This window comes from Malassezia globosa (assembly GCF_000181695.2).
Source record: "Malassezia globosa CBS 7966 chromosome Unknown mgl_sf_13.1, whole genome shotgun sequence".
In the NCBI taxonomy this organism is placed as follows: Eukaryota; Fungi; Basidiomycota; class Malasseziomycetes; order Malasseziales; family Malasseziaceae; genus Malassezia; species Malassezia globosa.
The window spans coordinates 48,897-76,109 of record NW_001849858.1 but is presented as its reverse complement, the minus strand read 5'-3'; the positions used below and the strand labels follow the sequence as shown (position 1 = coordinate 76,109).

General features: G+C 48.7%; 10 protein-coding genes across 10 annotated transcripts; 7 read left to right on the top strand and 3 right to left on the bottom strand.

Annotated features, from left to right (window-relative positions):
- Window positions 1–1,835: 1,835 nt before the first annotated feature.
- On the top strand, window positions 1,836–5,582 carry MGL_4005 (uncharacterized protein; the record flags this gene model as incomplete). The annotated part of the gene is made up of 1 exon (XM_001728786.1): window positions 1,836–5,582. One exon carries the CDS (start codon window positions 1,836–1,838, stop codon window positions 5,580–5,582), a length of 3,747 nt encoding a protein of 1,248 aa, XP_001728838.1.
- Window positions 5,583–5,841: 259 nt separating this feature from the next.
- On the top strand, window positions 5,842–8,245 carry MGL_4004 (uncharacterized protein; the record flags this gene model as incomplete). The annotated part of the gene is made up of 3 exons (XM_001728785.1): window positions 5,842–7,599; window positions 7,648–7,923; window positions 7,988–8,245. 3 exons carry the CDS (start codon window positions 5,842–5,844, stop codon window positions 8,243–8,245), a joined length of 2,292 nt encoding a protein of 763 aa, XP_001728837.1.
- Window positions 8,246–8,382: 137 nt separating this feature from the next.
- On the bottom strand, window positions 8,383–11,459 carry MGL_4003 (uncharacterized protein; the record flags this gene model as incomplete). Its single annotated transcript, XM_001728784.1, has 5 exons — window positions 8,383–10,247; window positions 10,277–10,447; window positions 10,503–11,004; window positions 11,036–11,392; window positions 11,442–11,459. 5 exons carry the CDS (start codon window positions 11,457–11,459, stop codon window positions 8,383–8,385), a joined length of 2,913 nt encoding a protein of 970 aa, XP_001728836.1.
- A 544-nt stretch (window positions 11,460–12,003) lies between these two features.
- MGL_4002 (uncharacterized protein) lies at window positions 12,004–15,297 on the top strand (the record flags this gene model as incomplete). Its single annotated transcript, XM_001728783.1, has 1 exon — window positions 12,004–15,297. One exon carries the CDS (start codon window positions 12,004–12,006, stop codon window positions 15,295–15,297), a length of 3,294 nt encoding a protein of 1,097 aa, XP_001728835.1.
- Window positions 15,298–15,480: 183 nt separating this feature from the next.
- MGL_4001 (uncharacterized protein) lies at window positions 15,481–17,007 on the top strand (the record flags this gene model as incomplete). Its single annotated transcript, XM_001728782.1, has 1 exon — window positions 15,481–17,007. The coding sequence occupies one exon, from the start codon at window positions 15,481–15,483 to the stop codon at window positions 17,005–17,007; it is 1,527 nt and encodes a 508-aa protein (XP_001728834.1).
- Window positions 17,008–17,065: 58 nt separating this feature from the next.
- MGL_4000 (uncharacterized protein) lies at window positions 17,066–18,243 on the bottom strand (the record flags this gene model as incomplete). The annotated part of the gene is made up of 3 exons (XM_001728781.1): window positions 17,066–17,268; window positions 17,311–17,454; window positions 17,499–18,243. The coding sequence occupies 3 exons, from the start codon at window positions 18,241–18,243 to the stop codon at window positions 17,066–17,068; spliced, it is 1,092 nt and encodes a 363-aa protein (XP_001728833.1).
- A 265-nt stretch (window positions 18,244–18,508) lies between these two features.
- MGL_3999 (uncharacterized protein) lies at window positions 18,509–21,115 on the top strand (the record flags this gene model as incomplete). The annotated part of the gene is made up of 1 exon (XM_001728780.1): window positions 18,509–21,115. One exon carries the CDS (start codon window positions 18,509–18,511, stop codon window positions 21,113–21,115), a length of 2,607 nt encoding a protein of 868 aa, XP_001728832.1.
- A 123-nt stretch (window positions 21,116–21,238) lies between these two features.
- Window positions 21,239–22,676, top strand: MGL_3998 (uncharacterized protein; the record flags this gene model as incomplete). Its single annotated transcript, XM_001728779.1, has 3 exons — window positions 21,239–21,583; window positions 21,621–22,239; window positions 22,375–22,676. 3 exons carry the CDS (start codon window positions 21,239–21,241, stop codon window positions 22,674–22,676), a joined length of 1,266 nt encoding a protein of 421 aa, XP_001728831.1.
- Window positions 22,677–24,119: 1,443 nt separating this feature from the next.
- Window positions 24,120–24,655, top strand: MGL_3997 (uncharacterized protein; the record flags this gene model as incomplete). Its single annotated transcript, XM_001728778.1, has 3 exons — window positions 24,120–24,429; window positions 24,473–24,543; window positions 24,578–24,655. 3 exons carry the CDS (start codon window positions 24,120–24,122, stop codon window positions 24,653–24,655), a joined length of 459 nt encoding a protein of 152 aa, XP_001728830.1.
- A 228-nt stretch (window positions 24,656–24,883) lies between these two features.
- MGL_3996 (uncharacterized protein) lies at window positions 24,884–26,734 on the bottom strand (the record flags this gene model as incomplete). Its single annotated transcript, XM_001728777.1, has 1 exon — window positions 24,884–26,734. One exon carries the CDS (start codon window positions 26,732–26,734, stop codon window positions 24,884–24,886), a length of 1,851 nt encoding a protein of 616 aa, XP_001728829.1.
- Between the last annotated feature and the right edge of the window lie 479 nt (window positions 26,735–27,213).

The window sequence follows — 27,213 nt, the reverse complement described above, 5'->3', positions numbered from 1 at the left end:
GTACAATGTCCGATTCACGAAGTCGAACAATCGTTTTGAAAAACCCAACATGCGATGATTTCTGCATGTATGAGCGTCCAATTACACACAGACTCACCATAGTAATCAATGCATTGCTGGAAATCGCATAGGACTTGGGCGCATATAATATCTAAGTCATAAGCAGGATTACGCTCCATTCAAAAACGTACCTTGTTGTGTCGTCGACAGATAAGGAATACCACGATGGTTGCTAGACCCGCAGCGAACGCTATTCCAACAAAGATGCCTATCGCAGACAAAGTGAGGTGACTTGACTGCCATGGTAAGCCCACGTAATCGTACGTACGAAGCTGTTTGTGAGGTCATGTAAGATCTGATTCGCGGTCCCGTCATTTTGGTCAGACTCCGGGGAGGGAGGCGCCATGATGGCGCTGTTGACGCTCGTTATAAGAACGAACTAGTGCCAATCCATCTGCAAACATTCGTGTGCAGCCTCCACCAGTGGCAGTGCGCGCATGTGTATTCTTTCTATGACACTAGGCGATAATGGTGTGTGGAGGTGATGGACATTTGTGCGTCTGGTACAATGGACACAACCCATATGTGGGTTGTGTCACCAGACGAACGATGTACTCGTGCTAGAGACTCGAGAAATGATGGTCGAACGCAGAGTCGATCAAACATGAGCGTGTAACAGACAGAACGCTATGGGGGGGAGGAAGGAAGGCTGGTTCAGCGTGTGTCGATAAGCTTAGAGACAAAGGAACAGGACTCGTCTGCTTCATGTCTACGATCGGCAAGCAATGTACTTGAGCATTGGCGGGTAGGTCAAGTTCTGTGCTCGGATGCAAGCGGTATTAGATGCATCTGATGCATTCCTACAAAGAAGCGCGTGGCTACAACGCTCTTAGCATGTTCAAGACTATGTAATCGAAACAGTACTTTAGAAAAATAGTCTGGCGTCAGATGGCAAGAAGCAGCCTACTTTCGCAGGCACTTTTACACACGCCAAGGCCTATTGTGGGAGGACGCAGACAAATATTTACGCGAGACGCAGTGACCTATATCCACTTCTCCATGTGGAGGTGTTCTTTCTCGCACACCCGCGAAGCGAGACATGAGGCATGACGAAACGAACCAACGAGAAGTGGCGTTGAAAACCAATCGCCCGAGCCGATTGTCCCACTGCCTCTAGTGTTGAGACTTATCGATACGACGACAGCTAAGCCGGGTCCTGCAGCACAACCAAGGAAACATACAGTAGAGTCTCATCCTTGGCACGTCGTGCAAGTTGTGCTTACGAATTAGGCTTGCTGCATCTATATCACAGAACACGAACGCTTCTAGCTCCATCTGCATCTGCAGTTGGGTGTGTGTTGACGGTGCTGGTGTGATAGACGCTCTTTTGTGTATATACACATATATACACGTTCAGAAACACAGACGGACGCACACGAACTAACTTTCATACCAATATGTCGTCTGCGAGAAGAAATCAGCCCATTGCAGACAAGCGCGCCGCTGCATTTGAAGATATATTTGGTCCCAGAACACATGCTGTAACGAGTGAGAGGAGTGCGTCATTTTCGCACGCTCCAGCCCGTCAGTCTTCATTTTCTCATGTGCCTGCTCATCCAGCCACCAGCGGGTCTGTGTATGGACCAAATGTGCATCGTGCGTACATGCATCCATCTTCCTCGTCCTTTGTGAGTGGGAGCGGCATACCTGATCACTATCGAGCAAAGATGCCTCCATCAATTTCATCTGCCAATCCGCCATCGGAAATGGCGCGTCATGTAAACCCGGCACATATCGCTTCTACTTCCACTATGCCGACCAGCATACACCGAAACATGTCCACTTCCATGGCACCTTATGCAGCATCGGGGTCTTTGCATCACAGCAATGGAGGCACACCTGTTCTAGCATCCAAACAAAATGGATTCGTTCCTGTTACGGATTCGCCCATGTCTTTAGCCTCCAGCCTTGGTAACGTATCGCTTGATTCTACAACAAAACCAGGTCCATGGACATCTCGAACGATGCCCCCTGGCACAACGGTGTCGGGCACATACCCCTTGGGCACTGATGCTACGTCTGGAAAGCCAGCTCCTCCCCGCTATGTGCCGCGGGCATCCATGGAAAGCATTGATTCCCTTGATGAGCCCTTTGGTGAAGCTACTATGATTAGGAGAAACGGCTCGCGTGTGATGCGCTCAAATGAGCTACGTTCTGTGCAAAGTGTTGCTGGACTTGGCCGTCAATACACATCGTATGCAACGCCCGCTCAAGCTATAGATCCAGCACATCATTCCCAACCTTCATCACCAGTGCGACAGATCGCATCTCCTCGCTCGAGCGTCCAGCTCTCTCGCGACAACTCACGCAGCTCCAACACAATGGGTGTCTGCATGAGAACCGCGATGCTTCTTGGTCGCTGTGAAGTGCGTGTGAATCCAGCCATACTCTCAAGTGTTGCTCGCGCATTTGAAGCTTTGATTGTGCCATTGTTACGTCCGAGCCATGCTCATCCTCACATCCTGGTCTTTGATGGGAAGGAGGCTATCGATAAGCTCCAGGAAATTTGCCGCATTGATGACAGAAATCTTGCTTTGCTTTTGGGACGTGCACTTGAAGCACAAGACTTTCTGCACGGTGCCTCGTCCTCTAGCCGCTTGCGCGACTCGGAGCAGGAAATGTACCTTCTGACAAATGAACCAAGTGCTCCATGGAAGTCTTCGCCGGCATCATCCCGACAGAATTCGTTTAGTTCTGGCTACGGTTATGGTCGCCCCTCATTCGGCGCATATGAGGCAGAGCTCGCCCAATCATGGCATGATTGCTCGGCGATTGATGATACCAACGATACCATGTCTGTCACGTCATCGAAAAAGGGTTACCCAACTGGGGTGTTTACGCTATTAACCGGCTGCTACAGCCCGACATGTTCAAAGGGGAACCACTGCTACAGCATAACGTGCCCTTACTTACTTGAGAAACAGTCACAACTTGTGGTGCATCCTTCCCTGCAGCATTCTGACAGTCATGAGAGCCTTGTGGATATTACGTCGCAGCTTTGGGCAGAATCCGTGTCGAAAGAAGTGTATGAAAGTGTGTCCGAGCGTGAGCGGAAGCGCCAGGAGGTCATTTTTGAAATCATTTCAACGGAGCGGGCATATGTCCAGGATCTTGAGTACTTGCGTGATATATGGATGCAGCCATTGAGTACACAGCATGTTCTTCCAGACTCGCGGCGCGCAGAGTTTGTCCAGAAAGTATTTCGCAACCTACTAGACATTTTGGCGATCAATTCCCGCCTTGCGGACATGCTGACCCGTCGACAGCGTCACAGGTCCGTTGTCGAGTACATTGGTGACATCTTCGCTGAGCTTGTGCCGCACTTCGAACCTTATGTATATTACGGAGCGAATCAGGCTGCTGCGAAGCTCCGGCTTGAAGATGAACGCGCTATCAACCCCGTGTTTGCTATGTTTGTTGAAGATACGGAGCGCAAAGCGATTTCTCGCAAGCTACAAGTCAATGGTTTCTTAACCAAGCCGACAGCTCGTCTCTCACGATACCCGCTTCTTTTCGAGCAGATGCTAAAATACACATCGGACGACAACATGGACAAGATCTTGCTTCCGAAAGTGATTCGCCAAATCCAGCACTTTTTAAGCTTGACAAACGACGAAACCGGAAAGAGTGAGAACCGGATCCAACTGGGATTTTTGAGCCAGCAACTGCAGTTCAAGCCGAATGAGATGGTCGATCTCCAGCTTGGCGAAGTCGGCCGTGAACTCGTGTTCAAGAATGCCCTGAAAAAGCGCGGCACTCAGTCCGACAGCTCGGAAATCCAAGTCTATCTCTTTGACCACGCCTTGTTGATGGTCAAGATCAAGATCATTCACAAGAATGAAGTGTTCAAGGTTTATCGGCGACCCATTCCTCTCGAGTTCTTGCAAGTCACCATTTACGAGGATACTCCTACGCCCAAGGGTACTCGTACTCGCTGGGTGTACTCGCGTTCTTCGATTGGGAATCGCACGTCGATTGGGCCAAGTTTAGGTCAGACGCCCATGCGTCAAGACAACAAGACTGGCTACGCCATCACGTTCACGTATCTTGGCAAGCTCGGCTACTCACTCACCCTATGGGCCAGCACGTTGGCTACGCGCAACAAATGGCTTGAGCACATTGAAACGCGGCAGCAGATCGTTCGGAACCGAAGCTGTGTGTTTGATCTAGTGCCAGCGTCTCCCTTCATGGTAGAGCAAGGAACAAATCAGATCACGTGTGCCGTTCCGTTCGACTTCGGACATCAGGTCTTTTTCAGCAGGAAAGATGGCATCTATCTGCTGGATTTGCGTGACCGGAGCTGCGCGCCGTCACTCATTCTACCGCTGACAGGAGTGACGCAGATGGACGTGCTAGAAGAATATCAGATCTTGATTGTGCTGGCTGAGCAGGTCGTGTACACTTTTACGCTCGATGCTCTCGATGCCGCAGATCCAATTATGTCGATGAAACAAGGGCGACGTATTGCAAGTCATACGTCATTTTTCCGTGCAGGCATTTGCTTAGGGCGCACGCTTGTTTGCGTCGTCAAATCGGGACCGGCATCTTCGACGATCAAGACACTTGAGCCAATCGACTTTCATTTGCGAGTGAAAAAGCAGCCACCGTTTAGGAAGGCGCTTCAAGGCGGACAGGATACGCTGCGTGTTTTCAAGGAATTCTACATCCCCACAGAGTCAAGCTCCATTCACTTCCTAAAGTCAAAGCTGTGCGTCGGTACTGCGAAGGGCTTCGAGATTGTTGATCTTGAAACTCTCGACACTCAAGGACTACTTGATCCCGCTGATTTGTCACTAGACTTTGTCCAACGGCAAGAAAATCTCAAGCCCATTGCGATTTTCCGTATTGATGGAGAGTTTCTCCTGTGTTACAATGAATTTGCCTTCTACGTAAACAAGAATGGCTGGCGGGCCAAAGGTCAGTGGCTCATCAACTGGGAAGGCAATCCAACATCCTTCGCTCTTCACTATCCTTACGTCCTGGCGTTTGACCCGCAGTTTATCGAGGTGCGCAGTGTGGAGACAGGTGCCTTGCACCAGGTCATCACCGGCTACAATGTGCGCTGCCTCTTTGCCGACTCAGCTGCATCGTCCCTTGCCACGTCCCGTATGCATCATGCCCGCACGCAAAAATTTGGCATGCCCACCATGTCACGAACACATCCTGTTTACGCACCGTCAGCTATGAATTCCCCAGCTTATGCCGCGACTTCTGTTTCCAAGGCTGCTGATACTAGCGGCTCCCTATACACAAGCTCAACACCACCCTATATTCAATCTCGAACTGGACCATATGGATACTCAGCTTCTCCATCTGGCAGTCCATATGCATCACCCGCCATGTCTACTTCATCATTTTCTTTCAATCCATCCATGTCTTCGTTAGGTTTGGGAACTCCCGCTACAGCAAGTTCTACTTCATTGCATACTCCATTCCTAGAATCCTTATTATCCAGTCGCAACGAAATTCTCATGGCTGGTGATTCTTCTGCTTTCTTGATCAAGCCACATTCCGCCACGTAGTCTGTATGTAAAAACGAACGAGGATCGAGCGTTCTATACCTGTTGTTTCCTCGGTTTTCTGATCTACTTTGTTCGAACTTTGACGCGTCTCCTTTAAAGCAATTGGCTGACATCTCATTTCGTTGGCCTTTGCGCGCAGTGCGATTTCCTCGCCTATACCCTCTCTAAAAAAAATCCCGCACGTGACACTAACTGCGAGAAAGAATGAAATTTTGTCGTCAATTGAATGTTTCGTTGCATTTGAACGACAGGCTACACGATGGGACGTCGTGCAAAGAACAAACAACCCGCACCAGCACCACTTCCAGATCCACAGCAGCCACAGAAAAAGCAGCTGGGTAAGAGGAAGCATGGGAAAGATGTAAAGAACGGTAAAGAAGCCGCGTCAATAGTTGAGTCAAAGGCGACCCGCGAGACAAGTGCGCCCATGACATCAACTAAGCGGATGGAGAGTCAATCAAACCTTCTAGCCAAAAAGCAAAGAATCCAAGAAGTCAAAAAACAACAGAGAAACCGTACAAGTGAGCCTGCTTATGAGGACAAAGATAAAAATAAGCTAGCAACCCATGATGAGTCAGATAAAGACGATGTCGACTATGAGGAAGGGATGTTGGAAGACAAAGAAAAAGAGAAAGGTTCTGTGGAAGGCGAGAGGGAGCTTCGTCGCGGAGTCCAATATAAGTCAGGAAAAAGCCGTGGTGGTGAAATCAGTGCGGACCAAGTGCTGGAATCACTGGGCTTGCCCAAGAACAAGAAACTCACTGAGCGGCAAAAGAAAAAGGTACTAGCCGAAGTTGAGCGTCTCGAACTTCTTTTAAAGAGCTCAGGGTATTCGGTTGATGAATCTGAAGATGACGGCGGTGAAGCACATGATCGTGAACTCGGAGTTGGAAATGTCGAGCACGAAATTGACGAGGACTCTGGTACCGAAGACGACGACGACGTCGAGGGGTTGGATGGTGGAAAAGATGTAGGTGATGAAGTCGATGCAGACGAAGGTGGTGACGATGACGATTCTGGTGAAGCTATTGAAGACGACTTCTCCGGCATCGAGGATATGGATGATGATGACGAGGTCGAGGATGAAGTTGATGTGGGGGATGATCATGTGGATCTAGAAAGCATTGACGAAGACGACGCTGATGACATCGAGGGGCATGCAGCCGAAGAAGAGGACAAATTCGACGAGGAAGAAGATGCTGGTGATGATGGGGAACAGGTGGCATCGAATTTCCTTCTTCCTACCGTTGAGGATGAAGAGGAAGAAAAGCGTGCACCTCTCGACTTGCAGCTTGTTCACATGCGCATTCAAGAAGTCGTTAATATTCTCTCGAATCTGCAAACCTTGAGCGAGCCGGGCAAGTCGCGTGCGGATTATATGGATCGACTTTCCAAAGACGTGCAAACATATTACGGATACAATGAGTTTTTGACGAACATGTTCCTCGAGCTATTTTCTCCCGATGAGGCCATTGCATTCTTCGAGGCTAATGAAGTCCCTCGGCCTGTCACAATTCGTACCAATACACTGCGGACACGCCGTCGTGATCTGGCGCAGAAACTCATCAATCGCGGCGTTAGCCTCGAGCCCGTGGGACCATGGAGCAAAGTTGGGTTGCAGGTGTTTGAAAGTTCCGTTCCTATCGGTGCGACGCCCGAATACCTTGTTGGTGAGTATATGCTCCAGGCTGTGTCTTCCTTCTTGCCATGCATGGCGCTCGCACCGCAGCCGCACGAGCGTATTCTTGATATGGCAAGTGCGCCTGGAGGTAAAGTGACGTATTTGTCAGCGCTCATGCAGAATACGGGCTGCGTATTTGCAAATGATAGCAACAAAGCACGTATCAAGAGCTTGACGGCCAATATTCATCGCATGGGTTGCCGAAACGTCGTCGTGTGCAATTACGATGGCCGTCAGTTCCCGAAAGTCATTGGCGGTTTCGACCGAGTCATGCTTGACTCACCATGCTCTGGCACGGGCGTCATTAGCAAGGATGCCAGTGTCAAGACAAACAAGGTATGTTGATACGCGCGCGCTCGTGATTGTGCACTAACGCTTGTTTAGACGAAACGCGACTTTATCCTGCTGTCACAGCTGCAAAAACAGCTCATCCTTTGCGCGATTGACAGTGTGAACCCGAGATCTGAGTCAGGTGGCTATGTCGTGTACAGTACTTGCTCTGTGATGGTGGAAGAGAATGAGGAAGTGGTCGAGTATGCATTGCGTAAGCGTCCAAACGTGCGCATTGTACCTACGGGCATCGATTTTGGTCGCGACGGTCTCAAGTGTTTCCGCGGAAAGAAGTTCGATGAGCGTATGCCGTTTTGCCGACGCATCTTTGTACGTATCTTTCGCACGGCTTGTTTCCGCACATTTGCACATGACTTTACTAACACATGTCTAGCCGCATGTGCACAATATGGATGGTTTCTTCGTTTGCAAGCTTAAAATTGACCCTGTGAATAAGGGCGAGAAACGACGACTTGAGGCGGAAGCTGTGGCCGTGGATCAAGCGGCTGAGTCGAAAGAACCACCTTTGCGTATGCCTGCATCATCTGCAAAGTCAAGCATAGAGCCTGAGACGTCGGTCTTTGATGCAGAAGAAGACGATGCCATTATGCAACGATCGCGTGAGCGAATGGCGAAGAAGCGTCGTGCGTGACCACTTGTTATACACGCATCCGTATATGCCCATCCTTACCATCTTGAATATAATTATCCATAGTGAATGTCGCTTAATGAAACGTCGTCAGCAGCCCAACGTAGGCCGAACTTCAACACTCACACTTCTTTCGCTATCTACCTACCATGTCGAATCGAAACGCTGTACAATTCGGTTGGCATCTTCAGCGTCCATTTGGGCACGCTTCCGGCTTGAAGAAGATGTGGACAATCCTGGTTCGAGCAAAGCACATCATGTGCCAGGGAGCCTTGGCACCGTTGACAGCAGGTCCATAATCGACTAAATTCCACCTCCGCCTCGGACGCTCGCTGAACCTTCTCAAAGTACAGTTCTGTCTCGCGTGGTTTGCAATTCATGCATACAGCTGCTTTTTGATCTTTCAGAGGTGTGCGGCATCCTAAGCATTGAACCGTTTTGACCGCAAACTTCATAAGTGCACCTACATTCGACGTCGCCACCTGCAGCACCCGCGTGTGCTCGCCACTTAGCAGGCTACTTGCGCGAGCGCCGAGAATCGGCTCAAAGATACGCAGTAACGGCTTCGACAGCTGATTGTCCAAATAGTAGCGTGTGTCGATGGGGATGTTGTGTTCAAGTGCATACAAGGGATCCTCTGATTTTTCGTATGCAGCACTACCTTTGCTCCCTTTTACGATGACGTATGCGACTCGATCGCCCAGTGCCGGCGCTGAGCCTGGGTCTCGTTTTCGCATCCGCTCTGCCAATTCGACATGCGCTTGCTTCGCAGCATAGTCAGCCTTTGCAAGTGCCTTGGATATCACGAGCTGTGACATGTCAATTTTGTTTTGCAAAAGATCCGAGATCACTTGCTTGGTATAATCTTCCGCGCCTCGCACATCCCGGTCAATGAGCATCTTGCGCAGGCATGTCTCAATCACAGTTCGTACCAATCGACAGTTATCTCTCCTTACTGTTTCAATGCCTTTCGTGTCCATCTTATCGTAATGTTCAGGCCGTGTCCAGTACAGACCTGCGTATCGTTTCTTATTGATCAACAGGTAAGGGAAATAGATCTTCTCGAACTCGAGTCGGATCGGCTTTACGAACGATTTCGACACAAACTCTGCAGCCTCTGCACCAAGCTGCATGGCCTTTTCTAGCTCCGAAACGCCAAATTTTACCATCACAGAGTCCGTATCACCGTAGATAACAACAGCATCATGCTCGTACCCATTTTTGACCGTGTAGTGTTTCTCCACTTGGCGCTTTGTCTCTTCGATCATTTGTCGTCCATAAGCCGTGACACTCATAGAAATCTCCAAGCAAGGCAAACGCCCTACTGTGGCACCCGTAAAGCCATACACAGAGTTCGCACTAACTTTGAGTGCTAGCTGACGGCCGTCAAGCACAGCTCGACGAAGCGGGTCTGTCTCGTTCTTGAGATCCGATTTGGCCGCTTTCCGCGCTGCAAGCAAAGCTTCGAGTACATCTGGCAGGAGACCTTTCCGTACAGTCTTGCACACAAAGTAGTTGTTATTTGGCGTTACAACGTAGTCCTTGTCTTCAACCAGCTTGAGCCGGTCAATCGTATGTTTGTCGACAAGCGTCGTGTAACACAGGTTGTGTGCCATCATAATGGAGGGGTACAAGGATGCAAAATCTAGCGTAGCCACAGGCTTGTCGTAGTAGCCCTGCTTCGGATCTAGCACTGTCGCGCCTTCGTATTGTTCGTCACCGCCTTCACCCTTGTATGCGGGAATCAAATATCCGTCCTCGCGCGCTTTCCGGAATAGCTGAGATATGACCTTGATCTGCTGGCCACGGCTCAGTAGGTAGTTGAACGGTACACCTGTGACACGCGCCATTTCTGTGTAATTAATCAAGCACATAAGCTTGTCCATGAGCCTTTGTGGAAGATACGCATCTTTCAGGCAGTATACAGCGAGACGGCGGCGCGCTTCTGGCCCCGAATTCTGCAGCTCTGTAATAAGCGAGTGATGCACGTCTTCTTTTTGCTCCTCTGCAATGTCAGCGCCTCTCACCACGCACTTAGAAATTCGAATGACACAGAATTCAGCGAATAGCTGCGCAGTTTGTAGTCGCGCTGCATCACTTGTAGCATATCCAGCTGAATGCGCCCCTGGAGCTCCGTATGTTTCGAGTCTCGCGTTCCGTACGCCTTTGAAGAAAAGTGCGTATCCTTCGCCTCACTTCGCGCGTCTGTCGATGTAAGCAGGTTTAGAGAGTGGCAAAAAATGTGCCACATGTGACATACTTTTCTCACGGCCCAGGAACGGGAACGTCGTCACTTTGAGTGCTTTCGCACGGTCTAGCAGATATGGGAAGTCAAAGTTTGATATATTGTATCCAATCACCACATCTGGGTCCACACGCTGTACAAAGTCGGACCATGCTTCGAGCAGCTGGACTTCATTTTCGAATGACATGACATGACACCCGACAATGTGCGAGCAAGTGCCTAACGTAAAGATGTTTTTCACAAATGGTGTCGACTCGCCATGCCGCGTGACCATGTTTGCGATCTGAATCACTGGGTCCACGTTCGGGTCGGGAAACACTCCTTTCCGGCCAGCACACTCAATATCAAAACTGAGCGTCCTTAGTGGTGCCATTCTTAGCCATTCTCCATGTGGTGCATGTGAACGGATCGCGCTTGGGCTGCAATCCAGTTCAATCTGGCATCGTGATATACATTCATTTGGTGAGCGCAGTGTATATTGGTTGGCTTGAATTTCAATCCAGTTCATGCCTACAATCTAGACTGTCAGAGCCGCTTCGTTAACGCACATTGTGATCAATCATAAATCGCAGCGTGTATGCAATGTTGTCAAACGACACACACGTCTCGCCTGTGACAAAAAGATCCCGAAAAGCAATTTCTCCACGCTCAAATGCGCCCCGAATACGTGGGAGCGAACGCAGATCTGACGCTGTGATCTTCAAAAATGCGATATTCTCGGGACCAGTATACTGCATCAAATTCTTCTTGCTTTCAAGGCTGACCTCTGCAACGCATTGCCCGCCAAAAGTCGTATTCAAATAGTTTCTCAGGTCAGGGCACGCCGACATTGTAAATCCACGCGGCGCATGAACATAAAAGTATGGAAGGAATCCGTGAACATGTACAAGAACAGGGTTTCCTTCCTAAAAAAAAGTTCGTCAGTCAAGATGTACTTTGTGTGTTTGCACGCACATTCGTAGAACCGTACATCCGGATCTCTGGTGGTGAATGCGGCATTTGATATTCTTCCACATCAATTTGCTGGAACACTGGTCATTAGCAGACAAGCACGTACGAATAGAGTCAGATTTCGTATCAAATTCTGGTACGCTTGGGCGTTCCCATGTTATTGTAGGATCCACTATAAAGACAGCGTTAGTAGACGAAGGGTCTTAGTTCGTACGCACAGAGCCTGGCATCTTGCTCCGCTTCGAGAATTGCTAGCGTGTTGGTGAAAGATCCAGGATTTTCATCCAATTTCCGCTTCTTGTTCGGTCTGGATGAGCCAAAATTCTTTCAATGCGTTTATCATACATACTCAATCGCTGGCATGCTGTCTAGCGAAATGTGTCGGAACAAGATCAACTAATGACAACGACGCGTCACGCGCTTCCACATCACAAACGCGTTGGGCGCTAAGTTGAATAAAGCCACGTGGCCATGTTCGAACAGGCCGCGCAATATGTCCGCTGGATTGACGACGTTGTCAGGCTTCACCATTGCCACATAGACATTTGCCACTCGGGCTACGTCGATGATCCCTGCTCGACAGTCCATCCGGCATGTTTGGGGCACTGCTGTAGGTGCACGGATCAAAAAGCATGCACCTTCAGCTGCCCAGAATTATGGTATTGCGGCAATGCAACGTTCCGCACGAATTATGACCCCGGTGGCCCATATCAACACAAGTACCGGATGCATGATGCCCCGGAGCAAAAACAACAACATGCCCCGCATGGTAGTGGTTCAGGCTGAAGAAAAAGATGGATATGATACGAAAAAGCGCTCATCCGGTTCGGATAATGCAAACCGATCCAGCTCAAAGCTGTCGGAACGTGATTCCGATCATAATCCCAAGGAAAGCGGCGACGATTCACTTGAGGATGGTCGCGGAAATGGTGGCAATGGTGGAGAGAGCGGTAGATCTGGTTCGTTTGGAGACAATTCAGACGACTCAGGAGATCATGACGATGATGGGAAAAACGATCGTGGCTCTCTCATTATGTCTCGAAACACTGTGCCTAGTATCTATCCACAGGTTTTGGCTCTCCCTATCACGCGTCGTCCATTATTTCCTGGATTTTACAAAGCTGTGGTGATAAAAAATCCTCATGTGTGTGCGGCTATTAAAGAGGCCATGAAGCGTGGTCAGCCGTATGTGGGCGCATTTCTTCTCAAGGACGAGGAGGAAGACTCGGATGTGATTCCTAGCTTGGATCGTGTTCATCGGGTTGGCGTCTTTGCCCAAATCACTAGCATTTTCCCAGCTCACAGCGGATCCAAGGTAGATGACTCGGATGATGGCATCACCGCTGTCTTGTACCCACATCGGCGGATTATTATTGATGAGCTGATCACTCCCATGCCCAAAGAACATGTAGGGGATGAGCGTACAGATTCATCACCTATTGTCGAAGAGGTTTCAGGAATGCCCGAATCAAATACTAATGCATCTGTCAAGCAAAGCATGGTGTCTGACAGCGAGCCGAGAGAATTAGAGCCGAAGTCACATTCCTCATTTGATGAATCTCCCCAATCCACTGAAATCCCTTCACACAATCCTCCATTCCAAACTGCTTTCCTGCACCGATATGAAGTCTCGCTTGTGAATGTTACCAACCTTGAGATGGAACCATATGATCGAAAACCCAATCAATACATTCGAGCCATCATGTCTGAGCTGATCAGCGTGTTTAAAGACATTGCGAACTTGAATCCACTATTTCGCGACCAGATTGCAAACTTTAGCATTTCTCAAGGTGCAGGCAACGTGTTTGAAGAGCCTGAGAAACTCGCCGACTTTGCTGCAGCTGTCTCGAGCAGTGAAGTAGACGAGCTTCAAGGTGTGTTAGAGTCGATGAATGTGGAAGACCGCTTGCAGAAAGCACTTCTCGTACTCAAGAAGGAGCTTGTCAATGCACAATTGCAAAGCAAAATCAGCAAGGATGTCGAAAGCAAAATTCAAAAACGCCAGCGTGAATACTACTTGATGGAACAGCTCAAGGGTATTAAAAAGGAGCTTGGACTCGAGTCGGATGGGAAAGACAAGCTTATTGAAAAATTCAAGGAGAAAGCTACAAAATTGAACATGCCAGAGTCTGTTCGTAAGGTGTTTGACGAGGAAATCGCCAAGCTTCAGACGCTCGAACAAGCCGCGAGTGAGTTTAACGTAACGCGTGGCTACCTGGAATGGCTCACGAGCATTCCATGGGGCGTGTATTCTCCAGATAATTACGCGATTAAACGTGCGAGTGGTGTGCTGGATGAAGACCATTTTGGGCTTAACGATGTAAAGGATAGGATCCTGGAGTTTCTCGCGATCGGCAAGCTTCGTGGTACCGTGCAGGGGAAAATTATCTGCCTGGTCGGACCACCAGGTGTGGGAAAAACGTCGATTGGCAAATCGATCGCGCGTGCTTTGGATCGACAGTTTTACCGCTTCAGCGTGGGTGGTCTGAGTGATGTCGCTGAAATCAAAGGGCATCGTCGAACGTACGTGGGCGCGATGCCAGGCAAAGCTATTCAGGCACTGAAAAAAGTCGGCACTGAAAATCCCTTAATTTTGATTGATGAGGTGGACAAGCTTGGCCGCGGCTACAATGGTGATCCTTCTTCTGCGCTTCTTGAGATGCTTGACCCTGAGCAGAATAGCTCATTCTTGGACCATTACATGGATGTGCCCGTCGACCTCTCGCGCGTACTTTTCGTGTGTACAGCGAATACACTCGACACAATTCCTCAGCCACTGCTTGATCGAATGGAAGTGATCGAGGTGTCCTCGTACACAGCCGAAGAAAAGCGCCACATTGCTCGCGATTACCTTGCGCCTCAAGCTAAAGAAGCGTCCGGACTCAAAGATACAGACGTAACGCTGCCAGATGAATCGATTGACTTCATTATCAAACGTTATGCTCGTGAGAGTGGTGTGCGCGGACTACGCAAGCTGTTGGAGAAAGTATTCCGCAAAGTTGCATTTGACATTGTGAAAGAGCATGGCGAAGATGTATTCCCAGAGCCATTGAAAGGTGCGGAACCTCGGTCGAACCAGACTGGTGTTCAGAGCGACAATGTGCAAGTGACAACAGAAGAGCGGCAACCCATGAGTGTTCCGTCGTCTGTTTCACTCGTTATTACTGAAGAAAAATTGCGGCGCTACCTTGGACCGCCAATATACCACAAGGACCGCATGTACACTCATACAATGCCGTCTGGTGTCGCTCTGGGTCTTGGGTACCTGGGCAATGGATCTGGGTCTTTGATGCCCATCGAAACTACTCTCATGCCCGGGAAAGGTAATTTGCATCTTACAGGCAAGCTTGGTGACGTTATTAAGGAAAGTGCATCGATTGCTCTCTCCTGGATCAAAACTCACGCTCATGAATTGGGTATCACGAAGGATGCAGCCGACACGCTTCTAGAGAACCGTGACGTGCACTTGCACATGCCAGAAGGTGCAATCGGCAAGGAAGGCCCCTCAGCAGGCGTGGCTTTCGCCGCAAGTCTGATCAGTCTTCTTACTGGCAAAGCACTTCCAACGACATTAGCCATGACTGGCGAGGTGTCACTACGTGGCATGGTTCTTCCAGTGGGTGGGCTGAAAGAGAAGCTTCTTGCTGCCCACCGCGCCGGCATCAAGACAGTGATCTTGCCTGCGCATAATCGCTCAAGTGTAGAAGCCGATGTGCCAAAATCTGTCCTCGATGATTTGAACGTACATTATGTCACCAACATCTGGGCGGCTTTGGATGTAGCATTTGGTCCTGGCACTTGGAGCGAGCAGGCGAGCGTGTGGAGTGCGAATGAAACGCCAGAGGCTGCTAGCCAATAGATTTAGCCTAAATTATTTATTCGTAAGACAGACGACACGCGCAACATCCATGAGTGGGCAGGCAGGCAGTCGGCGGGATATGTGCGTGTTTGAAACGGCTCGAATAAGACTAGTTCGAGTGTATCTTTTTTTGTCCCCACAGGGAGCGCTTGTTTTTGTTGTTTGCACGTTTCCTGTAAGATCATGTCATTCCATGGGGGTTCCGCTGCGAATGACGTTGATGAAAGTGGTGGAGTCGGCCGCAAAGGTCGCCGGCTAAGCATAGGCTCTTTCGGCAGACTGGGTCTTCGGCGCAGTTCGTCCTTGCGACGTATCCTATCTGAGACCGAGCATGATTCCGATTCCGAGACGAGCTTCGCCTCCTCGGCGGCAAACAAATCAGCTTCCACTCCAGGAACCACTGATGGTTCTGCACCTGCGGTCCCGCCTGCGTCGTCTGATGCGCCGGCAGGCAGAGGGTTTAAGGACGAAGATGGAGACGCGGCAGCGTTTTCGTCCGACGACGAATCGACCATGTTCAGCAATGACGGTGACGAAATGGAAGATGAGGAACCCATGTTCGATGACTCAACGATCCGCAATACTATGGTCAATGCACAGATGCTGCCCGGTAGTCAGAATCATGCGGAAATAACCAACTATGAGGATGAAGACCTACTTGATCCATCTGCGGATGAGTTCCAAACAGCGCCGAACATTGTGTTTGCACGAAATGAAAAAGAACTGCTCGTGCAAAAGACTTTGCTCACCAAAAACAGCCTTCCAGTGACGCAGCCAGGGCGTCCGACTCTCGTGACACACGGACCCACACTTGAGCGCAACCGATGCACTGTCATCATGACTTACGGCGATTATGAAACGCATTCGAAGCAGTCGAGACGTAAAAAACGGTACATTGTGGCTAGCGATAGCAGTGAAGGATCGCAGTATGCCATTAATTGGGCCATGGGTACTGTTCTGCGCGATGGTGACGAAATATTGATTGTGGCTGTTATTGATGCCGATGCCAAAGCCGAAATGTATATGGACAAATATGAAAGATATGCGGGCATGACGCCCAGTGATCGAGCACTTCAAGAAATGACAATCTTTCTGTGTCATCAGGCCTTTGTGCTGCTCCAGCGCACACGGCTGAATGTCAAGATCGGTTGCCAGTCGGTACATTCAATCAATGCACGACATATGCTTCTAGACATTATCGACTTCTATTCGCCAACTATGGTCATTGTGGGCAGTCGAGGTGTAGATGGCATTCGCGGCATGCTCGGAAGTATGAGCCACTATCTTGTGCAGAAATCCTCTAAGCCGGTTATGGTTTGTCACAATAAATTGCAGCTGCCTCGATTGCCGCGTGGTAAAGCTGACGTCGTCAAAAATGTGCGGATGCGCCACACTCGCCTTGATCAGGCTGTGGTTGAGAAATACACAAGTAAGCGGGAGAATCCAGAAGATGATGAAGAGGATAAGGGTGAGTCACCAGCAGAACGCATGCAAAGAGAGCAGCTAGAATCGGAGCGCATGAACCGTCTGAACCGTGAGAGCTATCAACGCCGAGAAAACGCTGGGTCCGGAGTCGGACCAGGCCTGGGCCAAAATCCATCGCAATTCTCCAGCACAAGTCCCGTACCTGAAGAGGTCGCGCTGACGGACGAATTCGACAATAAACTGGCACTTGCCCCAGACATGGAGAAATACAGCCCGCACGTATGATTCTTTGACCGACCGTGTAAATACCCAGTCTTCTATGGGACATGTACTGTATCTCGTTTTAAGCAGAGGGTATGTGCTCTTGCAAGCTTGTGAGGAATGCCGTAGCATCATTGGCGTTGGCAAACTTGATAGCGAAGTGCGATAGTCCGTCCGATTCCATAGCCACTACACGAATAAATCGGTCCTGCTCCAAATTGCACTGCATTCCTGGGAAGAGCTTCACGTTGAGGATCAGCTTCAATACAGCATCAAGTCGCATCACTAAAGCGTAAGCATCCTCCACCTTCGAAGTATCGCACATACCTAAACGTGAAGATTTGTTCGACTTGTGGACGTTAACTTTGATCGTGCCTGTTCCGCGTTCTTTCCAGATTTGGTTTTCTGCCAAAGAGTACAGCTTCGCTCGCGCTGTTGCCACAGTTTCTTCATCCTCTTCGCCTGTTGTCACTTCAAATAGTCAGTTGTTTCTGTTCGACATCCCGATAACATACATTCCATATCTGGTTTCTGGACTTCTTTTTTCCGTACGACGAAGTCTCCTTTTTCAGGCGTCATGGATTCGCTCCCATCCACGGCCCAGTCCTTGGTAACCTTCTCCGATGCAGCATCTGCTTTTTCTGTCAAGGCGGTAGCAGACTTGAAAGGTGCTGAACGTGAGGCAAAGGCTCCAAATCCAAGACTTAATCCAGTCCCACTTGTCATGTTCTTCGACTTGTCTTTACTCGCAATCAGATCACTCTTCCCTTCATCTTTACCTTGTTGATGTTTGCCTAGTTTTTCTTCCTTTTTACTTTGATCCAGGCTCTCATTATTTCCATGTATTATTGATGTGACTCCCGCATTTGTGGTCTGAACTCCTTCACATGCCGAGGTTGTGAGCGATTCGGAACGGGTGCCCTTTGATTTTGCCTCGTCTTTGTTGCCAGCATATTGCAGCTTTTCCTCAATCTTCTCCTTATTTATAGCGTCAGAATCCTCAGCCTTGCTCTCCTTTACATGATTAGACTTAGATTCCATATGATCGTCCTTCGCCTCAGTCTCTGAACTAGACACAGATTGTACGGTTCCCAGTGTTTCACCGCGGTGCCTTTTCGGTGGCGCATCTTTATCACTTTCAATTGCAGTAGCTCTCTCTGGATCTTCCTCGCGCTCGCGCTTCTGTGCATGAATCTCGCGTTCGAATACTTCGCCCTTTGCGCCAGATGTTTGCTGATCCACACTGTTGGTCTCCCCCATCACTGAAGCTGCACTTGGAGAAACTGACTTGCGTTCTACGTGCCGCGACTTCTCCACTCGGCCGGGCCGTGCGCATTTGGATCACGTGCCAGTAACAAAATGCGGATAGGACCCTTGGGATAACATCATTTATCAACGACCCGTTGACGCGTCATCGGAAAACAGAAAAAACGTAGCGCGTTTTTGAATGCCCTTCGGGCATACTACAGGGGAGCAGGGGGGGCGTAAAGAATTAGCGGACCCTCTGCTTCATACCAGAAACCATATGCCTCAAGTTCTTTCGCTTCCTGATGTCTACCTAGAAGCGCAGACAACCGAGCCGCACACCGCATTGCTCTATTTACTCTCACAGTACAACCATCTCGTATCTGAATTCACACACTTGTACACACATTCTCACACTGGGAATGATCTGAATCTAGATCGAAGTGAAACATTGGGTCTTGGCTTTGATGCTCTTGCACCCCCAACATCCCTTACTGGTCGCATTCGAAACTTGCGTCGTCGAAGCTTCAAGAATCTGCGTGGCGATTCGAACAAATCTAGTGTGACACACGCTGCATCACAAGTGCATGACATTAGCGCGGAAAATTCGTCAGGGTCACTGGAGTTAACATCGCCTTCTTCGCCAAAACGTGATCAAGGCACTAACAACTTACTGCAAGTGACAAGTCCTTCCCCACGGATATGGAATAAATCGAGTTCGTCTGCCCTGTATGCTCATGGCCGCATGCCTGAATCTCCGTCGCAGCGCGGATCTTCGGCCTTGCCTTCCCGTCAAAGTGCAGCAACATCTCCCAAAATGCCTTCACGCTCCCCGACTATATCTAGTTCTCGCACGCTTGGGCGCAAATCGAACTCTCGCCCAGCAACGCCTGTTGGTCGCTTACTTGAAGATTCTTTCCAGCACTTGGTTACAGAGTATTGCCCATTTTCACTGGTTGATATCCAAGTATGCGGCTCCATGGTACGTGGGCTTCAAGGACCTGATGCTGTGGCAGTTCGTATTCGTTTACAGCCACCAGCGTCTGTTTCTGAAGCAAGCGTCCGACGGCGTCAAAAATCCATTCGTGTGGAAAAAAGATGGTCAGATTTAGTCGCATTGCGCGAGCTCATTGCTGCTCGTATAAACTCCCAGCCAGGCCTGTCAAATATATCTTTGTGCCCGGTGCCTGATCAGAATTATTTTGAGCCACCCTATAATCCATTGCATCTTGCCGAACGGAATGCAGCTGTTACTGCATTCTTACATTCACTTCAGGGGCTCCCTTCACTATTTGAAGATATTATGTCGCATTTCTTCGCCACAAACCTAGTACCTGATTCAGAGGTCGACTCGCATTACGGCTCCTGTTTTCAACAAGATGGTCTTTTACTTGGCACTGGTGAAGGCTGGACTTTCGTTCATTGTGCTTTGTTCGCCAACTTATTTATTATGCAGGATCCTTATAAGAAACAAGCCCCTTTATTGTTTGATCTCAGGAAGACTCGTATTGGTCGTCAGTTCGAAACTACGGCTCCAGGCCGGGAGGCAAATTCTCGTACAGCTATGATCATTCTTCAGAAGATGCAATCTTCCCCTAATGTGCAGCAGCCGCAGATCAAGCTTGCGACAGAATCATTTTGCCAGCACACCACCTGGATGGCTGCTCTTTTACGAGAAGGTGAAGATAACCGTTCAGACAGATCGCTCTCAGAAGGTATGCTGGATAAAGACGTAAATTCGTCTGCAGCCCTTGCTTCAACTGTTCTGACGAAGGAGTCCGATGAAATGCAACATCTGAATTCCTCACTCCGAACGGATCGTACCGTACTTGTGCCTGAATCTTCATCCGTTACAGAATTGTCTAGACAAGGATCAGCAATCAAGAATCGCTTGTGGCATGGTAATGATCAATCATCAACATTCGTTCCTACCGACAAGCGAAGATTCCTTTTTGGCATTCTTCCGCTCAACACCCCCGACGAACTGTCAACGTCGTCGTCAACCTCGCATAAAGCTGTATTCGGTGCACCACTCAGTGACGTTGTTCGTGACACAGGCATGTTTGTGGATGGTATAGCTGGTCCGGTCCCGGCTTTGCTAAAGCGCAGCTTTGACTTTCTCGAGCAAAGTAGCATTATATCAGATGAGGGACTCTATCGAGTGAATGGCAGCTTATCTACCATCAAAGTTTTGCAAGAAAGATTTTCCACGTTTGGCGATATCCATCTTGTAGCTGAGTACCAAGAGGCCAAGCGAACTGGAAACGGCTCTCTGCTCGATTCCCATGCTGTGACAGGTTTGGTCAAAATGTTTTTGCGCGATCTACCTGAACCTCTGTGTACGGATGTGTTGATGCCCGATTTTGTGGCTGCTATCGAGCAGGAGAACCATGAAGACAAATTACAAACGTTTCGACGCCTTCTGGCATACCTTCCAGCAGAGAACTATTCGGTTCTTTCCTTGCTTTTCCTGCATTTGAACCATGTTGCTACGATGTCGCATATGAATAAAATGTCGTTACAGAACCTCAACATCGTGTTTAGTGCGACGCTTCGCATGCCAACTGAACTTGTGTGGACGCTCCTTCATGATTACTATTTGCTATTTCACCAGCAGAAACTTTTTCTGGGAGAGCATCGTGAGCCAACAATGAATTTCAGTGCATCGCCTAAGAATGACACAACGGCAAAGGTATCGTCACTTCACGGACGTATGAAGTCCTTGTCACTTCGCTCGCCGAATGATCGTAAGAGCGGGCATTTCCAGCGCACATCCGACGCCCCTTTGTTTGATTCGAAACTTTCTTCTTTTACTAATCCGGATGCATTTCCAGTTCCTAAGGAACCCGAGACCTCGATCCTTGCGGGCAAGGATCACTCGTCTTGACGCTATCAATTCGTCTGTTCTCTGAGACTATGTTAGTGTGGAGGTAGTGTGTTAATAATAATAGGCGGACTGCATCTCTTCTTTGGTGCACCTCTAAAATTTCGCTATCCTCGTTTGTCACGAATGTCGAGTCTATATGTAACAGAACCGCCAACTGATGGCAAGGTCATATTACATACGGCAAAAGGAGAGATAGAAATTGAACTCTGGTCAAAAGAGGCACCGAAAGCCTGTCGTAATTTTGTCGCTCTTGCATTGGAGGGATATTACGATTCTTGTGTTTGGCATAGAATCGTGCCGAACTTTATCATTCAAACTGGGGATCCATCCTCTACAGGACACGGAGGAGAGTCATTTTTTGGTGCTCCATTCGAAAATGAAATTCATCAACGGTTAAGATTTAATCGCAGGGGCCTTGTCGCTATGGCCAATGCAGGTGAAAAATGTACAAATGAGAGCCAGTTTTTTGTAAGTTCTAGGACTTAGGATCTAACACAACACTTAGATTACGCTCGACGCTACACCAGAGCTCCAAAACAAGTACACAATATTTGGTCGCGTTGTTGGATCAACAATATACAATGTCCTGTCGTTGGCTAACATTGAACTCTCGACTTCTGTGCCTGATAGACCAGTATTCCCACCGAAATTACTTCAAGCAGAGGTTGTGCACAACCCATTCAGGGATTTAGTACCTCGTATTACATCTGCTGAACGTGCAGCTCAGAACTCTGCGCGCTCTTTGGCAGCTGAGCGTCTGGCGTCAATGGAGCGCCAGCGGAAAAAACAGAAGAAGAATACTACTTTGTTAAGCTTTGGAGAAGAGGAAGACGTACCACCTGAACCCGAGGCAAAAAAGCCGATGAGTAGTCACGATTTGCTGAATGACAAGAGACTAAGTAAGCAAACATATGATTTTAAGAAGAAAGATGAGAACAAGCAGAATCCATTGGAACTCCAGGTCTCAGTGGCAAATTCATCGTCACAAATCCATGATGAACACAGAAAAAGTCATATGGAAGAGTCTAGTTTGAACAAGATTACAGCGCGCGAAAAGGACCCCTGGCAAAGTACACTCTCAGAAAATTCTCGGTCCAAAGTCGAGACCAATAGTGTTGGGAAAAGTATGTTGGCTTCTTTTGTTCAAGAGTACAAAAAGGAGAAACACAAAGATGAACATGACATCGCGCACCGACTTGAAGTATTCCGAAGGAAGATGCGAGCGCCCGAGGTGAAAGTGCTAAAACATTCCAATTCAGATGCATATGCAATACCCGCTTCAACTGAAGTTTGGGGAGACGAGGCACACATGCGCGAATATGGCGATAGCGATGATGACGATTCGGACTGGCGCTCGCACAAGTTCAATTCTGGCGGTATACCCTTACATAATTCAAATGATCAGTTTTCTGTGCAAGATTACCAGGTCTTGGATTCTCGTGACACGAGAAACCCAGTAGCCAAGTCTCTTGGCTTCGGAGGAAGTGACTCTGTTCAGCACCAAGAATCACAGTTTCGAAAAGACAAGATCATGGCAGAAGGTCGTCGTGGTGGAAACTGAACATAGACTCAACGAGAGTTGCACCTTTCAAAAATACCAAAATAAACGCCCACGAGCAGAATTTGCAAAAGATATATGGTCGTGTAAGTGGACGAAATTTTTAACAATGATCCGTGCGAGATTCCAAATATTTATATATATATATATATATATATATTGTTCTCTCATAGGACACATTCAATATCCTTAGCGCTATGAAAGTTGGTGATGCGTCGCTCCCTTCGTTTGCATTGTGCAGAGATTTTAGTGAAGTAGCCCATTTGTTGGAGGATGTGGAAGAGGAGGTGAGCTTGCTTCACGTGCTCACTGTTTAGGTATATCTTCTTCAGATTCGTCAGAGTGCAGAAAGTTCAAAAGGTCTAGGCTTGATAGACAGCAAGCGTGACAACCTGGAAATTGTTTTGTGCATTTCCAATAAAAAAAGCTCCTACAAGGAAACTAAAATATCTCAGTGTCCTAATGAGATTCGTGTGAATGTATTGCAGAATGTAGGTGTTTATGCCTTACTGACATCAGTGCACGGCGTTACGATCAAAATCAGGCGACACAGGTAGTGTGGTATGGCGCTGTAGCTCATTATTTGCTGAGTTTCTGCTACAGCAGCTTTGGGAAACGCTCGATTTATCAATCCCAAGGTTGGTCAATGCGCATCATTTGCCCGCTAGGCGCGTGCTTGAGCTGGGCGCGGGGACAGGAATACTACCAGCTTGCCTATTTGCCAACCCTGACTGGGTCCAACCAGGGGTCCAACCTCTGGAGTGGATATCAACAGATCGCTCAGAAAACATGCAATTACTAGAAAAAAATGTGGGGCGCTGTCGTTTGAGCAATGACAGAGTAAGAGTGACGGTATGCGAGTTAGACTGGCTTAATTTAGACGCAGCACAGGGCAGATCACTCGATCTAATACGCAAACACGTGTTGTCTTTTTACGGAGCTAGTCAAGAAGATTTAGCCTATCCAGAACTTATTGTCTCCATGGACTGCGTCTATAATCCTGCGCTTCATCGACCGCTCGTCAAAACAATTCACACCTTCTGCAAACCTAATTACACCAAAGCGTTTCTGATGATCCAGCTAAGGGATGTTGATAATACAAGGAATTTCCTGGAAACTTGGAATAGCTTTCCATCTTTTAAGCTTTACCATTTGGAAGAATACATGCTACCGCCTGCTATGCGTTCAGGGTTTACGGCGTTTGTAGCAATACGAGTTACTTAGCATCATGATATTTTTTGGACTCACCGCCCATCTTAGTACTTGACGTAGTAGCAAAGGCTCCGTTCGTCCAAACCTTTTTCGGCCGAAACGCAGTTCATTCCTGGATGATCGTCGCGCGACCATTATGTAGTTACGTAACTGATGCGTCGCGTCAAGTGGGGTGGGAGACATTGGAAAGATTTCACCACAGTGGCTATATCAGCTGGTTACTTAACACACACGATGGCAATGCGGCTTCTTGTGAAACGAAATCCAGCTTACCCGCTCGCGAAGCTGCCTACGCGTGGAAGTGCGCAGGCTGCTGGTTACGATCTTTATGCGTGTGAAGACGCTACAATTCCACGAGGAGGACGCACCGTAGTGCAGACAGGCATTCACATCGCGTTGCCCGAAGGCCACTATGGGCGAGTGGCTCCGCGTAGCGGCCTCGCTGTGAAACATGGGATCGACGTTGGGGCAGGTGTTGTCGACTCAGACTACCGAGGATTGTTAGGCATCGTCTTGTTTAACTTTGGGACGGAAGATTTCCAGTGTATGTACAGATGAACGTGTTAATGCTTCTTTCACATCGATAGTCCACGCAGGTGACCGCATCGCGCAGTTGGTGATTGAAAAGATATCTAATCCTGAAGTCGAGGAGGTTGAGGTATGCTAAACACTATGGTTGATCTCACGACTAGTCTCTAGAGGCAACGGAGCGTGGAAGCGGTGGATTTGGATCTACAGGTGGATTTTCCAGTTCTACGCGCCCGACATAGAAAACCTTGGGTAGGATTAACGAACACATGCATTTACGCGCGTGTGTCTTTAGTGCCATTGCTTGAATTCTTACATACACGGTCTTGAAACTCGACCGATACTGTGCTTTTGCTCATTTTTTTTTACTTTTTTTTTTCATTCTTGCCTACCAAATCTTCTCACCGGAGATATTGTGTCAATAGGGGCATGATGTCAAGTGCAACATCTTAGAATTGACCATTCAGGCCTTAGTTCAATGGCGTCATAATGAGTGGCATACGGATGCCTTCCTTCCATTGGCCTTCGACGAAGGCACGACGAACAATCTGCTGGCGTTGAACGAGATCCCAGCCTGGCACAACGTCAAAGCGGAAGTTGAGAATCATATGCGCCAGAATGACCTGTGTTTCGAGAATAGCTGTCTGCTTGCCAACGCAAGAGCGAGGTCCTGAGAGAAAAGCGAACAGGTGACCCGGTGGCATCTTTGCATTGATCACGGAAGAGGGCAAATTGTCCCAACGGCTGGGGTTGAAATCTTGAGCATCTTCACCCCATAGTTCCTTCGACAGTTGAATCACATTCAGGGGGATAAAGAGCTCGTGACCCTTTGGAATCATGATCGAGTTGTACGTACCCTTACCATCAGCGCGCTTGTAACCACGAGACAGAGGGACTACATCATCCTTGAGAGCGACACGCACAGTGCTAGGAATCGAGGGAAGCATACGCACACTCTCCTTCACAACGTTGTCGAGATATGGTAACGAGTTGATATCCCGAACGGGCTGGGTGTCATAGATGGCACGTTCCTCCTCCGACAGATTGTCCATTTCGGCGCGTTCCTTCGCCACAGCTTCCTGGAGCTCCTTACGAAGACGGTCTTGCGCCTCAGGGTGCATGGCCAAAAGCCAAAGGGCCCAGCTGTTCTGAGTGGCAGTTGTCTCGTGGCCAGCTATGATCAAAGTCGTCATCTGACCCATTAATTCAGCATTCGACATGCGCTCTGATGGTTTCAGGTCCGAAGCCATGTTGGCACGGATCATACGCGAAATTAGTGACTTCGACCTCGTAGCGGAGCCATCGTCAAAGTTTTCCTTTGACAAGCCTTGACTTTCAGAAAGAATCTCATTGCGCATGCGCTCGACAATTTCTTCTGCATGCTTCTCAACCGTCTTCTTAGCATCACGGATTGTCGTAGTACGCTTCGTCGGAATCTTACGGAGCCACTGAAGACCGGGCTTTTCAGAAAGAATAAGGAAAATAGCCAAGCCAAGGTCAATGTTAAGGACTGCCTCCATTAGCGTCGCCATTGAATTCGCAAGCGGGTCACGGTTTCCACGCTCAAGCGACCGGAAGTCGGCATCAAACCCAATTTCACCAATGATGTCGAGCGTAGTACGAGAGAGCCAGAATAGTACATCAATCACAGCTTCGCTTCCAGGGTTCTTCAATACGACGCTGCGGTCAGATTCTGACTGGCCAGTAATGTGAGTGTCAGCCGGGATCTTGCCACTGTGGCGATCAATTTCCTGTTGCACAATCAGGCGAAGCTTCTCGACAAGCAGCTTAGCATGACGGTGAATTGTTGGCTGGTAGTCTTTTACAACACTTGGCGCAAATGCAGGCGCAATGATTTTGCGCTGGCGTGCGTGCTTTTCACCCTCGATTGATACGAGACCATCTCCAAGTACAGCTGCCAAGAAACTGCTCGTGTATTCGGGCTTGGGATACTGGTACGCTTTCGCAGGGCTCAACACGTGAATTAGCGCCTTGGGATCAGCAAGAAGAACACGCTGCACGTAAAACATATGGCGGTAGCGGTACACTTGGCCAAGCTTGTTCATCCAGATGACATGCTGTTGAGCAGGGTCTGCAGCTTTGATAGCACGAAAATCACCGAAGATGAGGGACAGAGGATCAGTGGTCTTCACCTTAGGTATGTGCTTCCAAGGGTTGATCAGCTCACCAATGGTCATGCGGTAGAGCGCTTGCACAAGCTGGTTCAAGATGAACAACAGCGGTACAGCAACTAGGAGACCCGCCAGACCCGCAGCGAGGTAGAGCACATCTGCACCCGAGATGAACGCGGATGCTGCCATATCGACTGTGGAAGGTAATCTGTCGAGAGAGTCGGAGGTGCAATAGTGACGCTACCCTGGTCGGGATTCTGTCTTAAATTCACACGCGTGCCCGAACTCATGGACATTAGAATCGGCGCTGTTTTACTGGTCTGTTCGAATTGCCCTGACAGGAATATGTCGTTGGTCATGCAAGATACTTCAGCGTGCGCTTACAAATTTCTTGTATTGTTTTACAAAACCCTGCTTGGAATCTTGTAATTGGTGGATTTTCATTCTTTCTAACGATGCTGATTAATACACAACGGATCTCCTATGACATCCCGGCCAAATCACAGTGAGTAGACACATGAAGCACTTGAACATAGATGTTGGTACCTCTATTCTCGATGCTTGGGCCAGACACTGGTCGGGAAAAACTTTGCGCCAGGACCAAAGTCAACTATCTAATTGCAGCCCCCCTTCGCCCTGGCCCTTTTATTAAAGACGTGAATTAGTGC